At 46.1% G+C, this 13,874-nt stretch overlaps 1 protein-coding gene across 1 annotated transcript in view; it reads right to left on the bottom strand.

Annotated features, from left to right (window-relative positions):
- mgat5b (alpha-1,6-mannosylglycoprotein 6-beta-N-acetylglucosaminyltransferase B) overlaps positions 1–13,874 on the bottom strand; it is a 911,118-nt gene that overhangs the window by 350,033 nt on the left and 547,211 nt on the right. The window contains 1 exon segment of the mRNA XM_078225993.1: positions 2,349–2,379. Within this exon segment, the coding sequence (XP_078082119.1) occupies positions 2,349–2,379 (31 nt within the window).

The following is a 13,874-nucleotide window of genomic DNA, read 5'->3' as shown; positions in this document are numbered from 1 at the left end:
GGCATGATGCGGCAGACAGGCCCATGGCAATCTGATAACTAACAGATGCTTTGGAGAAAGTGCAAAGAAGGTTCATCAGGATGTTGCCTGGTCTTGAGGATGTTGGCTATGAGGTGAGGTTGAATAAACTAGGATTGTTTTCACTGGAAAGGCGGAGGCTGAGGGGAGACCTGATAGAGGTCTACAAAATTATGAGAGGCATAGACAGGGTGGATAGTCAAAGGCTTTTTCCAAGGGTGGAAGTGTCAATTACAAGGGGGCACAGATTCAAGGTGAGAGGGGGAAAGTTTAAGGGAGATGTGCGGGGAGGTTTTTCTTGCCAAGAGTGGTGGGTGCCTGGAACGCGCTGCCAGAGGAGGTGGTGGAAGCAGGCACATTAGCAACATTTAAGAAGCATCTGGATGGGTACATGAATAGGGAGGGAAGAGACAGATACCTACATGTCAGGAGAAAGCTGTGGTGGACACAAATCTTTGTGATTTGCCATTTTGAGTTAACATGCAAGTAAGGAGGTAATGGGTGCATTAGCCTTGACTACAAGAGGGAATTGAGTACAAGATTTAAGAGACCTGTGTGCAGTTGACTGAAGCCTTTGTCAGACATCACATGGAGGATTGTTTGACTTGCTCTTCTACTCATCAAGGTTGGCAGTACCTCGAATGAAGGGTTTGCAACCAAAGTGCACCAGACCTCATTGAAGGGCTGAGAGTTCAGTCCATGAGGTGAGAGAGAGTAGAATAGGCCTGTGTGCTGGACTGTGCCAAGGACTATGAGGCTATGTGAAGCATCAGCAGATCCAACAGGCCTCTGAAGCATCCATCCTGGACTGAAGCACCCATACCACCTGTGCAACATCAAAGCATCTTTATCTTCCATTTTCTATTGCAACGTTTAAGTGCAGCCCTGACAATCACAGCTGGAGTCAGCCTCTTGACTGCTATGCACTATTTACTGTGACGACTTTGGTAGGTGTATCCTGGTGGCCTGAGGCCTAGAGGGCCCCTGTCTGCCAAGGGTCTCCTGCTCAGTTGGTGCATCCTGCTTGGCCTGATCTGTTGGAGGCGATGGAGGTCACTGGCCAAGGTGAGATGGAGTGACAGGGCACCCCGGGATGAAGCCCCAAAGGTGCCTGGCTGGCTCTCCTCCTTTGTGTGGGTGCCCTATGGTGCCTCTGTGGCACCTTGAGGAGAAAGGGCACCTGGATGCCTAAGCAGTGTATTACTCTGGGCGGATCTGACAACCTGTGACTGGAGGGGTCCTCATGGACTTCCTGAGGGGAGTCAAAGCTTGCTTTCAGCACAGGATCCTCCTGGCTAGCTTGCCGGCCTCCTCCTCAAAAGGGGTGAGGAATCGAATGTCCAGGTTGCTACCTCCAGTCCCCGCTCACTCCCACTTATTATCCTGCAGACAATCCAAAAAAATAGGTGTCATGAGCTGTTTAGGAGAATGCATGCCTATGGCAGCCCCTGAACCCTGTGTCACCAGATTTCAGTATTGTATCTGCTGATATAACACAAGGTAAATGTACAGGAAAGCATAAATCAGGTTACAAATGGAACTTTTTGCACATAGGCTGGAACCTTCCGTTCTGGAGTCTAAGTTTGGCTGTTCAGCTTGGGAGGCGTATTAATAAGCATGATGCCCTGAAACTCATAAAAGATTGAGAGCAGGAAGTGGCTGGCACACATTCATATGTCCCATCTGCTGCTGGGTCCTGCGACCCAAACCCCTGTCTGACATCTCTGCGCACTCACACACTTACACTGCCGGATACCCTTATGAGTGTCATCTTGCAGTGAGTAGAGAAAGCCACTTTTTGCTGGCATAATGCAGCAGATTGTGCATCCGGGTTCAATTCCGGCCTTGGGTCACTGTCCGTGTGGAGTCTGCACGTTCTCCCTGTGTCTGCGTGAGTTTCCTCCGGGTGCTCCAGTTTCCTCCCACAATACGAAAGACGTGCTGGTTAGGTGCATTGACCACGCTAAATTCTCCCTCAGTGTACCCAAACAGGCGCCGGAGTGTAGCGACTAGGGGATTTTCACTGTAACTTCAATGCAGTGACACTAATCAATAAAACCTTTTTAAAGATCCTCTACTTGCACTGCAGGCAGTTCACTCGTGGGTCCCACGGGTGCCTCCACTGCGACCTCTGACCAGGTCACCATGGTCAATCAGACAAGATGGCTTTAGTCTGCGATCCCTGGGAAACAGCACCCCCTGTCTTTCCTGGATGGTCTGGAGGAGAGGCTTGTGGGAAGGCCTCACTGAACCGTGGGTCCACACATTGTCTACCCTGTGGCATCCTGGTCTCTGCAGTATCTGGAGGATCGGCCTTGCAGTAAGTGAACAGCGGTCTGGGTGCTTTTTAAACATGGGTGCCTGAACCTTCAACCCTCTGTGGTCACAGTGGGGACAGCGACATACTGCTCGTCCCCACTGTGAAATTCGGCGAGTTCCTTCTGGACACAAATTTACTGAGCTGAACAGCCAAACTTTGGGCGGAATTTTACTGGCACGTCCGCCTGAGGTTCGTACAATCGCGTCCGAGGCCAACAGAGAATGCTGTTCTACGAGCCTCGCCCACCCCTGGAATTGGGGCGGGCGTACCAGTAAAATTCTGGCCCTATATTCCAGAACGGAAGGTTCCAGCCCAGATATATATTGCAAAAGTTCCATTTGTAACCTGATTTATGCTTTCCTGTACATTTATCCTGTGTTATATCAGCAGATACAATACTGAAATCTGGTGATGCAGTGATCTGACAGTGAAGGTTAGCTTACAAGACAATCGCTGCATTTTAACTGTTAGATTTCGCTGCTTACATGACTATCTATTTATCTGTCATAATGCACAAGTGCCAGACAAGCTGAAATAAACGCCCCTGCCTTTTCATTCGGTTGCTTGTTCCTTGTCTAGAACAAGGTGTGAAGGAATATTGACTATAATAATCAGTTATCTGGCAGACATGTACAGTATATCATATTTATTTTTTAAAAAACCTTTTCAAATGGGAAAGCACTGCACAACAAGAAAAAGGAGAATGTGTTTTCCTTCCTCATCTTCAATTTCTCTGCTACCTCTGATACAGTTGACCACACTATCCCTGCACTATTCAACATCTTCCCTTTATTATCCCGGCCTTTTCTCATTTCTAATCTTTTTTATACAGCCACAGCTAGATAATCTCCAGCAATATTTTTTTCTATTCACCCTCGTGTTCCCCGCAGAGCCTTCAAATATCTATTGTTAACTGTACATTAATTGGATGTTTTATTATATTCAGGTGGTGGGAATTTATTGGAAACTTACCTGTACTCATATATTTAGGCACAGGTGTGGAAGGAGGGTGGTTGGAAGGAGGAGGGTGGGAGGGCAGACAAGGGGGGAGGAGGACCTCTTTGTAAGCCTGCTCCTGGGCCTGGCCATTAACAGGCTTGGTCAAGGGGGTCATCCTGTCTGACTGTCTGTTCCGCTGGGTTTTCCTGGAGAGGGAACATGCAGAGTTCATGGGTGTGCTTGAGGCCTTTCATGACTGGAAGGTACTACAAGGGCTGGAGTACATGGTCAGCCCCGGGAATTACATCTTGATTTAATTACATAAGTTTCCTTTGAAAGTTCTGTATTTGCTACAGTGCCCCATCAATGGATGCTACCCGTCTCAATTATTAATTTATTTGACTGATTTGTTCATAGAATTCATTGATTCATAGAATCCCTACAGTGCAGAAGAAGGCCATTCAGCCCATTGAGTCTGCACTGACTCTCCAACAGAGCATCTCACCCAGGCCTTTTCCCCATAACCCCACATATTTACCTCGTTAATCCCCCTTACCTATACATCTTGGGGCAATTTATCATGGCCAATCCATCTAACCTGCAGATCTTTGGACCCTGGGAGGAAACCGGAGCACTCGGAAGAAACCTACGTAGACACAGGGAGAATGTGCAAACTCCACACAGTCATCCAAGGCTGGAATTGACCCCGGGTCCCTGGCGCTGTGGAGCAGCAATGCTAACCACTGTGTCACCCTATTAGGTTTTTTAAAAGCGTGTACGTATAGGCACAGGCTGAAAGTATTGTGTTTGGGGGTGCATGATATGTAATGTGTATCTCTGTGAATGACAGTTTATAGGTATATAAAAACTTGACTCCAGTGTTCTGTCCTTCATCGCTTGGCTTTCTCTGTCTAACACCTATCCTTGGTTATCTCTTCATCCTTATCTACAGACTGTCCCTTGGTGACATCAGCCAAAGATATATGGTAAGATTTCAAATATATGTTATTGATAATCAACTCTACTTTTTCACCAACTGTTTTGATATCTCCGTTGTGTTGTTGTACTAAGTGTTGGATCGGCCACCAGGTTTCCTGTTTAAACACTGGGAAGATCAATTTTTAGCCTTGAGAAATAATTCAGACTCTTGCCATTAATTTTATCTCTTTCACGAGCTCTGACGCAACCTGAGTCAAAGTTTCTGAAATTTCAGTGTGTTAACTGCCGAACGTCCAATCCCATATGTTTTCCATCATAATGGTCACCAGCTTCCACCTCTGTAGCCATGTCTTTCTCCATTGTTGAAACCCATAGATTTCTTTGTCACCTTCAGGCTATTGCAATGCTCTACAGGCAGGCAGTGTCTGTAATCTTCAATCATCCAAAGATTCTGCAGCCAGTATCCTGTTCTACACGATGTCCTTGATGACCAAAACTGTACCCATCTTCCCAAGATCTCCAATTTAAATTTTGTATCCCGTGTTTAAAACTCTTCATGAATTTTTTTCTGCCCTATTTGTGTAACCCCCTCCAGGCTCATAACTCACCAGAACTCTTGACGTCATGTTTGACTCCTTGAGATGTGTTTTTAACCCCATATCTACACCATGACTAAGCCAATCTATTTCCACTTTGACAGCATTGCTTTGCTCCCCACTTGCCTCAGCTCATTAGCTGCTGAAACTTTCATCGAAGCTTTCGTTATCTCTAAATCTGACAATTTCAATACATTCTGCGACTCCTTCTTCAAAACTACAAAGATTTAGTTTACTTCCTTGAAGAGAAAACATTCTGGGGGCTTTGAAAGCTTTATTTACTCTAATGCAGCCCTGAATTCAACTTCTGAAACATACTTAGAAAAGTATGTACCTTTGGTCAGTTGAGGTATATATTTTGTTTTGTGGAAAAGGTCAAAACATAGCCTGTTACACTCAGATAGCTACAACAAGAATAGATGATCTATTTACACTCGGAACACAAGTACCCTGCAAGTCAATATCAAATCTCCCTGAGCTTAATAATGCTTAGAGAATGCAGTTCAGACAAACTGCTGACTCTTGTTTCCTGGCCCTGCTGACAGCTAACCTAAGCTCTTTAAAGATTGCTGGTTGGCATCCAAATGCCTCACATATGATGCCACACTTTGGGTTGCCACAATGAACCAAATTAAGTTGTACTATATTTTTGGCCATCACAAACAATGGCCAGGATTTTATCGCCCTGCCCGCCACGGGAATCAGAGCGGGTGAGGGATGGACAATGGGAAGGTCCGTTGACCTGGGGCGGGATTTTACGGGTTTCAGGACCAGCGAGGCTGTAAAATCCCGCCCAATGGCTTTATTGATATCACCATGCCAACTGATAGTTATAAATATTTGGATGGACCTGACCCTCTTGGAGTCAAGGTGACGCATCTCATTTGCAAGGGGCTGTCATTTTCTTCAGCAAATAAGCAACACTATGCAATACTATGGAATTTTGTTTTAAGTGCCACCCTCCTGACTCCTCTCTTATTACCTTCAATGATGCTGAGGCTCCACAACAAGTGCCCATTAAACAATTAGGAATCTACATTCAAAGCGATCTCAAATGGGATTACCGAGTGTGCAAAATGTTTAAGACAGCAACTGGAAGATTTCACATTTTCAACTGACCTATTCACTGTAGTTAATAGTTATGTAATTCCCATTGTTGAATACTGATTAAAATGCTAGACTTAGCAAAGAGCATATGAACAAGTTTGAAAGTGTTCAGAAGCAGGTATTGAAACTGATCCTGAATAACGCATACCAAAGCTACTCTGTCACAATGATGGGATTTATGCAGGACTGATATCAACCTGTAATTTAATCAGCCAATATACTGAACCCATATTGGACCATTTAACAAGGACTTTTAAAAGATAAAAAACTGACAAAAGATGGCTGCCACAAATGTCCAGCAAAGAACTTCTAAGCTGTGAACTCTTCCTTTACCTTTCAGTATTGAACTTAGCATTTAGCTCTATTATAAATCGTAAAGCTTTGCATGTTTGTATATGTGTGATTGTGGGCCCCGAAAGTTTGAGAAGCACGTGTTTGCCTATTTAAAATATTTTGCTCTCTTTACCTGGGTGGGCTTTAATTCAATGAAAAACAAGCACCTTTTGTTTTAAAATTTCCAAGAAAGCCTGCCAGACTTGTTTCTTTGCAACCAGTACATAAATGGTTAAACCCAGGCATTGAGAAAATTCCTTCATCCTTCTAAATCCTTCACAAAATGCTGTCCTAGAGTGGTAAGTTAGGGGAGCCAATTTTCACCCTTCCTCATGTGGCCGTAACAGTTGAGACAATTAGATGATGAAATATATATTCACTCACTGAAAGGTGGAAGAGGCACTCGCTGGATTTCACTAGAAAACGCTTGAATTCCACTTCCTATTGCCATGATCCCATGCCACAACCACACAAAAGTAAATATGCGATGGAATTAAGGAGAAAGGACAGCACTTTGCATGTAAATATTTGAGAATGTGAGGAACTCAGCTTGGTAACATATGATGTATGGCCTTCAGTATGAAAGATCTTCTGTAAGAAGTCTCACAACACCAGGTTAAAATCCAACAGGTTTATTTGGTAGCAAATACCATTAAGAAGTCTCACAACACCAGGTTAAAGTCCAACAGGTTTATTTGGTAGCAAATACCATTAAGAAGGTATTTGGTATTTGCTACCAAATAAACCTGTTGGACTTTAACCTGGTGTTGTGAGACTTCTTACTGTCTTCAGTATGAAATACAGATGCAATAGATCTTTCGCGTGGAATTTTCCAGCCTTGCGCATCCCAAGACTGGAAATTCCCACCCGAGATCAACAGATCTTTAAATGGTCTGTCAAACTTTGTCTTGCCTGCTATGATTCCCATAGCGGGTGGGACAGGAAATTTACAGTCTTCACTTCTACTCTATAAATTAAGGAGACCTGCATTTTGCAACTTATTGTAATTATTTGTATACAGAAATGATCACAATTGTGCTATCCTTTCATTATTTAATCTTTTATTTTTTATGATTGTCTATAACTATGTTATGAATTATGATTACTTGTTTTATTTGTATTATCATCAGCATGCCTCAATGATGATTTTTCAATCAACAAATTATCTATTGCACAAATACTTTACTTTGGTAATTAGGATTCGTAGAATCATAGAATCCTACAGTGCAAAAGGAGGCCATTTGGCCCATCAAGAATGCACCGACCACAATCCCACCCAGGCCCTATCCACATAACCCCATGTATTTACCCGAGCTAGTCCCCCTTGGCTATCAGTTTCTGCTCTGCGATTCTGCGTTGTCATGGACACCGCTCGACAATCACCAGGCAGGAGTGTTCCCTTCCTGTCGGGGAACACTTCAGCAGTCAAGGGCATTCAGCCTCTGATCTTCGGGTAAGCGTTCTCCAAGGCGGCCTTCAAGACACACGACAACGCAGAAGCGCCGAGCAGAAACTGATAGCCAAGTTCCGCACACATGAGGACGGCCTCAACTGGGATCTTAGGTTCATGTCACACTATCCGTAACCCTCAAGACTTGCCTGGGCTTGCAAAACTCACTAACAGTCCTGGCATAAGACTATTCACACCTCTTTAACCTGTACTTAATCCTCTCTCCACTCGCATTGTCTGTACCTGTAAAGACTTGATGACCTGTTAAAACTCACATTCCAACCATTATCTTGTAATTGAGTTTGTGTCTATATATGCCCTGTTTATGAACCCAAATCCCATTCACCTGATGGAGGAGCAATGCTCCGAAAGTTCGTGCTACCAAATAAACCTGTTGGACTTTAACCTGATGTTGTGAGAATTCTTACTGGCTCAAAAGACAGCAAGTTTAATTTTTTTAAAATAAAACATGGAACTGAATCGCAGGACCGCTAATTAGTTTAAAAAAACAAGAAAACACATTAAATATGTAAAGTTGGATTATTATACGAACACCTTTACTTCTCCCTTGGCTTAACAAGCATACGCAGATTTTAAGGTTAACACAGGTTATAAAGTACATCTTAAATTACAATGATCTTATTGACACAAAGTCTGATCAGTCCAGGCACCGGAACCGCACCTTCAACAATCCAATTGCCTGCTCCACCAACATGTGCGTTGAAGCATGAGCCTCAATGTATCGAGTCTCCGCTGGCGTTTGTGGCCTCCGCAGTGGCATCATCAGCCACCTCCTGAGTGGGTACCCCTTGTCCCCAAGGAGCGATCCATTCAGCTGCCATTCTCCCTCAAAGACAGCTGTGATTTGCGAGCGGCCAAGATGTAACTGTCATGGGTGCTCCCTGGGAAACGAGCACATGATGCGCATTATGTGGCTGCAGACGGATTGGGCATTGAGGAAATGGAATACCTCGTTGTTCATAGAACATAGAACATAGAAAGCCACAGCACAAACAGGCCCTTCGGCCCACAAGTTGCGCCGATCATATCCCTACCTCTAGGCCTATCTATAGCCCTCAATCCCATTAAATCCCATGTACTCATCCAGAAGTCTCTTAAAAGACCCCAACGAGTTTGCCTCCACCACCACCGACGTCAGCCGATTCCACTCACCCACCACCCTCTGAGTGAAAAACTTACCCCTGACATCTCCTCTGTACCTACCCCCCAGCACCTTAAACCTGTGTCCTCTCGTAGCAACCATTTCAGCCCTTGGAAATAGCCTCTGAGAGTCTACCCTATCCAGACCTCTCAACATCTTGTAAACGTCTATCAGGTCACCTCTCATCCTTCGTCTCTCCAGGGAGAAGAGACCAAGCTCCCTCAACCTATCCTCATAAGGCATGCCCCCCAATCCAGGCAACATCCTTGTAAATCTCCTCTGCACCCTTTCAATGGCTTCAACATCTTTCCTGTAATGAGGTGACCAGAACTGCGCGCAGTACTCCAAGTGGGGTCTAACCAGGGTCCTATAAAGCTGCAGCATTATCTCCCGACTCCTAAACTCAATCCCTCGATTAATGAAGGCTAGTACGCCGTACGCCTTCTTGACCGCATCCTCCACCTGCGAGGCCGATTTAAGAGTCCTATGGACCCGGACCCCAAGATCCTTCTGATCCTCTACACTGCTAAGAATGGTACCCTTCATATTATACTGCTGCTTCATCCCATTGGATCTGCCAAAATGGATCACTACACACTTATCCGGGTTGAAGTCCATCTGCCACTTCTCCGCCCAGTCTTGCATTCTATCTATGTCTCGCTGCAACTTCTGACATCCCTCCAAACTATCCACAACACCACCTACCTTGGTGTCGTCAGCAAACTTACCAACCCATCCCTCCACTTCCTCATCCAGGTCATTTATGAAAATGACAAACAGCAAGGGTCCCAGAACAGATCCCTGGGGCACTCCACTGGTCACTGACCTCCATGCAGAGAAAGAGCCCTCCACAGCCACTCTCTGCCTTCTGCAGGCAAGCCAGTTCTGGATCCACAAGGCAACAGCCCCTTGGATCCCATGCCCTCTCACTTTCTCAAGAAGTCTTGCATGGGGGACCTTATCGAACGCCTTGCTGAAGTCCATATAGACCACATCCACCGCTCTTCCTTCGTCAATGTGTTTGGTCACATTTTCAAAGAACTCAACCAGGCTCGTAAGGCACGACCTGCCCTTGACAAAGCCGTGCTGACTACTTTTGATCATACTAAACTTCTCTAGATGATCATAAATCCTGTCTCTCAGGATCCTCTCCATCAACTTACCAACCACTGAGGTTAGACTCACCGGTCGGTAATTTCCCGGGCTGTCCCTGTTCCCTTTCTTGAATATAGGGACCACATCTGCAATCCTCCAATCCTCCGGAACCTCTCCCGTCTCCATCGACGATGCAAAGATCATCGCCAAAGGCTCCGCAATCTCCTCCCTCGCCTCCCACAGTAACCTGGGGTACATCCCATCCGGTCCCGGCGACTTACCAACCTTGATGCCATTCAATAGTTCCAACACATCCTCTTTCTTTATGTCCACATGCTCGATCCTTTCTGTCCACCGCAAACCAGCAGTACAACCACCCAGATCCCTTTCCACCGTGAATACCGAGGTAAAGTATTCATTAAGCACCTCCGCCATTTCTAACGGTTCCGCACAAACTTTTCCCCCTTCACCTTTTAAGGGTCCTATGCCTTCACATCTCATCCTTTTACTCTTGACATATTTGTAGAAAGCCTTGGGATTCTCCTTAATCTTACCCGCCAAGGTCTTCTCATGACCCCTTCTCGCTCTCCTAATTTCCTTCTTAAGCTCCTTCCTACATCCCGTATACTCCTCTAAATCCTTAACACCTCCTAGCTCTCTGAGCCTTCTGTACGCCTCTCTTTTCTTATTCACCAGGTTCATCATGAATGGCACAGCCTGCCGCCACAGTGACTCACGTGGGTGCAGTCTATCAGACCTTACATCTGGGCATCCCTGCTGGTTGGGCAAAGGTCAAAGTCCTGTCATCCTCGCTTGCCTGGTCCCAATCAAAGTTGACAAACATTTCAGCCCTGGCATGAAGGGCATCTGTAACCTCCCTAATACATTTGTGAGTGGCAGACTGGGAAAAAAGTACAGATGTCCTCTGTGCTGCCCCGGAATGAACCACTAGCATAAAAGTTCAGAGCAGCTGTATATTTAAGGGCCAGGGGTCTATCAGCTCATGCAGTATGTGGCAGAGGTGGTCCACTGTCCCCCAGGACAGGCGGTCTTCCCTGGCACTGCAGTTCAGACAACTAATGGTGGGAACATCGATGGTAGAAGATTCTTGGCTGCCACTGTCTGTGGCGTTGTTCCTCCATGTGTGGTCCTGCTCCCTGAGCAGCTGCAGGCCACTGGTCCTGGCCCCATGCAGCAGCACGTCATTGTCTCTGCTGCTGGTCAGTCCCGACCAGTAGAAAGGCCAACACAACAGGTCCATGATACTGATGAAACATGCACTGAAAGAGTAAGAGCACCACCATGAGCACTGAGGAGTTGTCACAGAGCCCTCACCCTCATTGCTCCATGTGTCTGTGACTTCCACCCCAGTGCTTCCCATTACCTGTGTGAATTTCTGCTCTTCCTCACACCGCCCCCTCTGACACTACAACCACATCCCCACATAGCCTCCTCTATACTCCAGAAAGATGAATAGTGTTGAGCCTCCATTGTCTCATGGCCCCGACCCGTACATTCCAGAACCCCCCTCAACCATAGCACGAACGTGCATTAGAGAGAATGCATGGCAACAAGATTTGCATCCTGGTACCAGACATGATATTGAACATGGGAAGTGTTGCCATCTATCACTATCCTACCTTGCCAGAGTGTTCTCCACAGAGTGAGCTGTATAATGCTAACAATTGAATTACAAGATGCATCTACATCCTTGGGGCTTGGTGTTTCAAAGGCTTAACTTTTGTCCCCAGACGGTGCAACTAGATCTAGCTCTGGATATTAAACTTGACATGCTGGACTCCTCCAAGATTTGTCAGTTAGTTGCTCTGGCAGCAACTTTCATCTTGACGAGACACAGCTGAGTCCTATGAGAAGTATGCAATCAGCTTTTGAAGCAATTCCCTAGAGGGCAGCTTCATTCTTCAGGCTCTTCAATGCTGTGCAGTTAAGCCGCTTTGCTTGAGAGCAATCAATGCACTTTCACTGCTGGACCTAAATGTCAGAGTTCGCAGAGAAGTGGATTTGAACTTCCTATCCAGTAAACCCCTCTGGCCTCACACCTCTGACGAAGGGGCAGTGCTCCGAAAGCTTATGGTATTTGCTACCAAATAAACCTGTTGGACTTTAACCTGGTGTTGTGAGACTTCTTACTGTGCTTATCCCAGTCCAACGCCGGCATCTCCACATCATGACTCACACCATTGACAGAGTGACGATTGTAGGTTTCAGTGCATTTGCCCTCCCCCAAGTGAGAGGGTCATTAGGCACCATGAGGCAGGGTAGCTCCCCAGAATCCCCCTTGACCTTGCAGCCTGGCCTCTCACAAAGCAGGACCCAAGGACCTCAAAGTCGCACCCCATGCTGCCGTCTGTTGTGGCTGCCTCCCTCCCGTTTGTAGCTCCAACAAGGAAGAGTGCACACTCAGCCCACTGTTTGAACAGTAACCCAGCATGTAGGAAGCGATGCTTGCTTGGCAGCCAACACATCCCCTCGGAACAAGGGGGTGTCCCGATATGATGGGAAGGTAAGGCCTCTGAGCGACCCCTCCCACCTCTCTCCTGATGGCGACAGTCAACCTCAGCCCCTGGCCCCAAACTGCACTTGTGTGTGTCCCCAGCATCCTCCCTGATGTTGGACAGCCCAGAAGCTGCCTGAGCGCTCGCCTCCGATATCCCCCTCGGGGGTGATGGCACCAAGTTAACATTTGTGTTGTAAATGGCACTGACGTGACGTCACACTGGCGCCAACTGAATGTTTGGTGTGGACGCAATATCCGGAATGACTACTTGCTAATGAAATTACGTTCCCACCCTTCCTCACCGTGTTCCACATCACTTCGCCACTGAGGTTAGCTCAAAATCGGGAAACGCGATCTCACTGGCGAGAATCGCGCTTTTCCGAACGCCCCACATTTTGAGTCCATGCCACCAATCCCGTGGATGGCAAACGCAGGCTCAAATTTCTGCCTGATAAGTGCTTTTCCCAGCTTCCCAAGGTCAGCCCTATCACATTCCTTCCTCCTCTCCGCACGCACGCACGCACATACAGGTTATAGCAATTTGAAGTTGACTTTGTATAATGTACCTCCATCCATTGATATCCACAATCACTTGTTAAATGAAAAATATTTTTTGGCACTATTTATAAAGCTGATTAGTAGTGAGTGACGGAAACATATGTGTTATTAAGAAGCAGATGGGAAAATAGTCACTGAAGTTTAATTTGCATAATAATGCAATTGCCATTTTGCAGACAATTACTTTTAATGCAAATGACATGAACCGGATTAATGCAAGAATTTAGACAGTTGCGTATTAGTCAGTGGCTTCATAAGCGTGGATCACACGACAAATTTTAAAATTTTGTTCCTGAAATGTGGGTGTTTCAGACAAGGCCAACATTTGTTGCACATCCCTAATCGTTTTTGAGAAGGTTGTGGTGAGCCACTTTTTTGAACCACCGCAGTCCATCTGATTTCAGTAAACCTTCAGTGTTGTTTGGAAGGGAGTTTTAGGTTGTGACTCCGTGACAGTGAAAGGAAATGACCTTTTGCTGACTTCAAGGCTTCTGTGCAAACCCAGTTGCTCCTAGACATTGGTTATGAGTAGGCATTACACTTGGAATACAGCAAGACAGCTGCTTGAAGGGGAAGGAGCTGACGAAGGAGCAGTGCTCCGAAAGCTTATGGTATTTGCTACCAAATAAACCTGTTGGACTTTAACCTAGTGTTGTGAGACTTCTTACCGTGAAGGGGAAGGAGGCAGAGAGGGAGAGAGAAGGGCTCTTAGCAGGAGATCATATCTACCTGGGATGATCAAGGAGCAATTCCCCTACTTGAACCTTGGTGCAGATCAATGTGTAAGTATCAGCTCTATGCATCAATAAGGGTGACCTCACTGAATCTGCCACCTTTCT

This window comes from Mustelus asterias, chromosome 12, assembly GCF_964213995.1.
Source record: "Mustelus asterias chromosome 12, sMusAst1.hap1.1, whole genome shotgun sequence".
Classification (NCBI taxonomy): domain Eukaryota; kingdom Metazoa; phylum Chordata; class Chondrichthyes; order Carcharhiniformes; family Triakidae; genus Mustelus; species Mustelus asterias.
The sequence above is the reverse complement of the archived record's forward strand: the minus strand, read 5'-3'. Positions and strand labels throughout refer to the sequence as shown.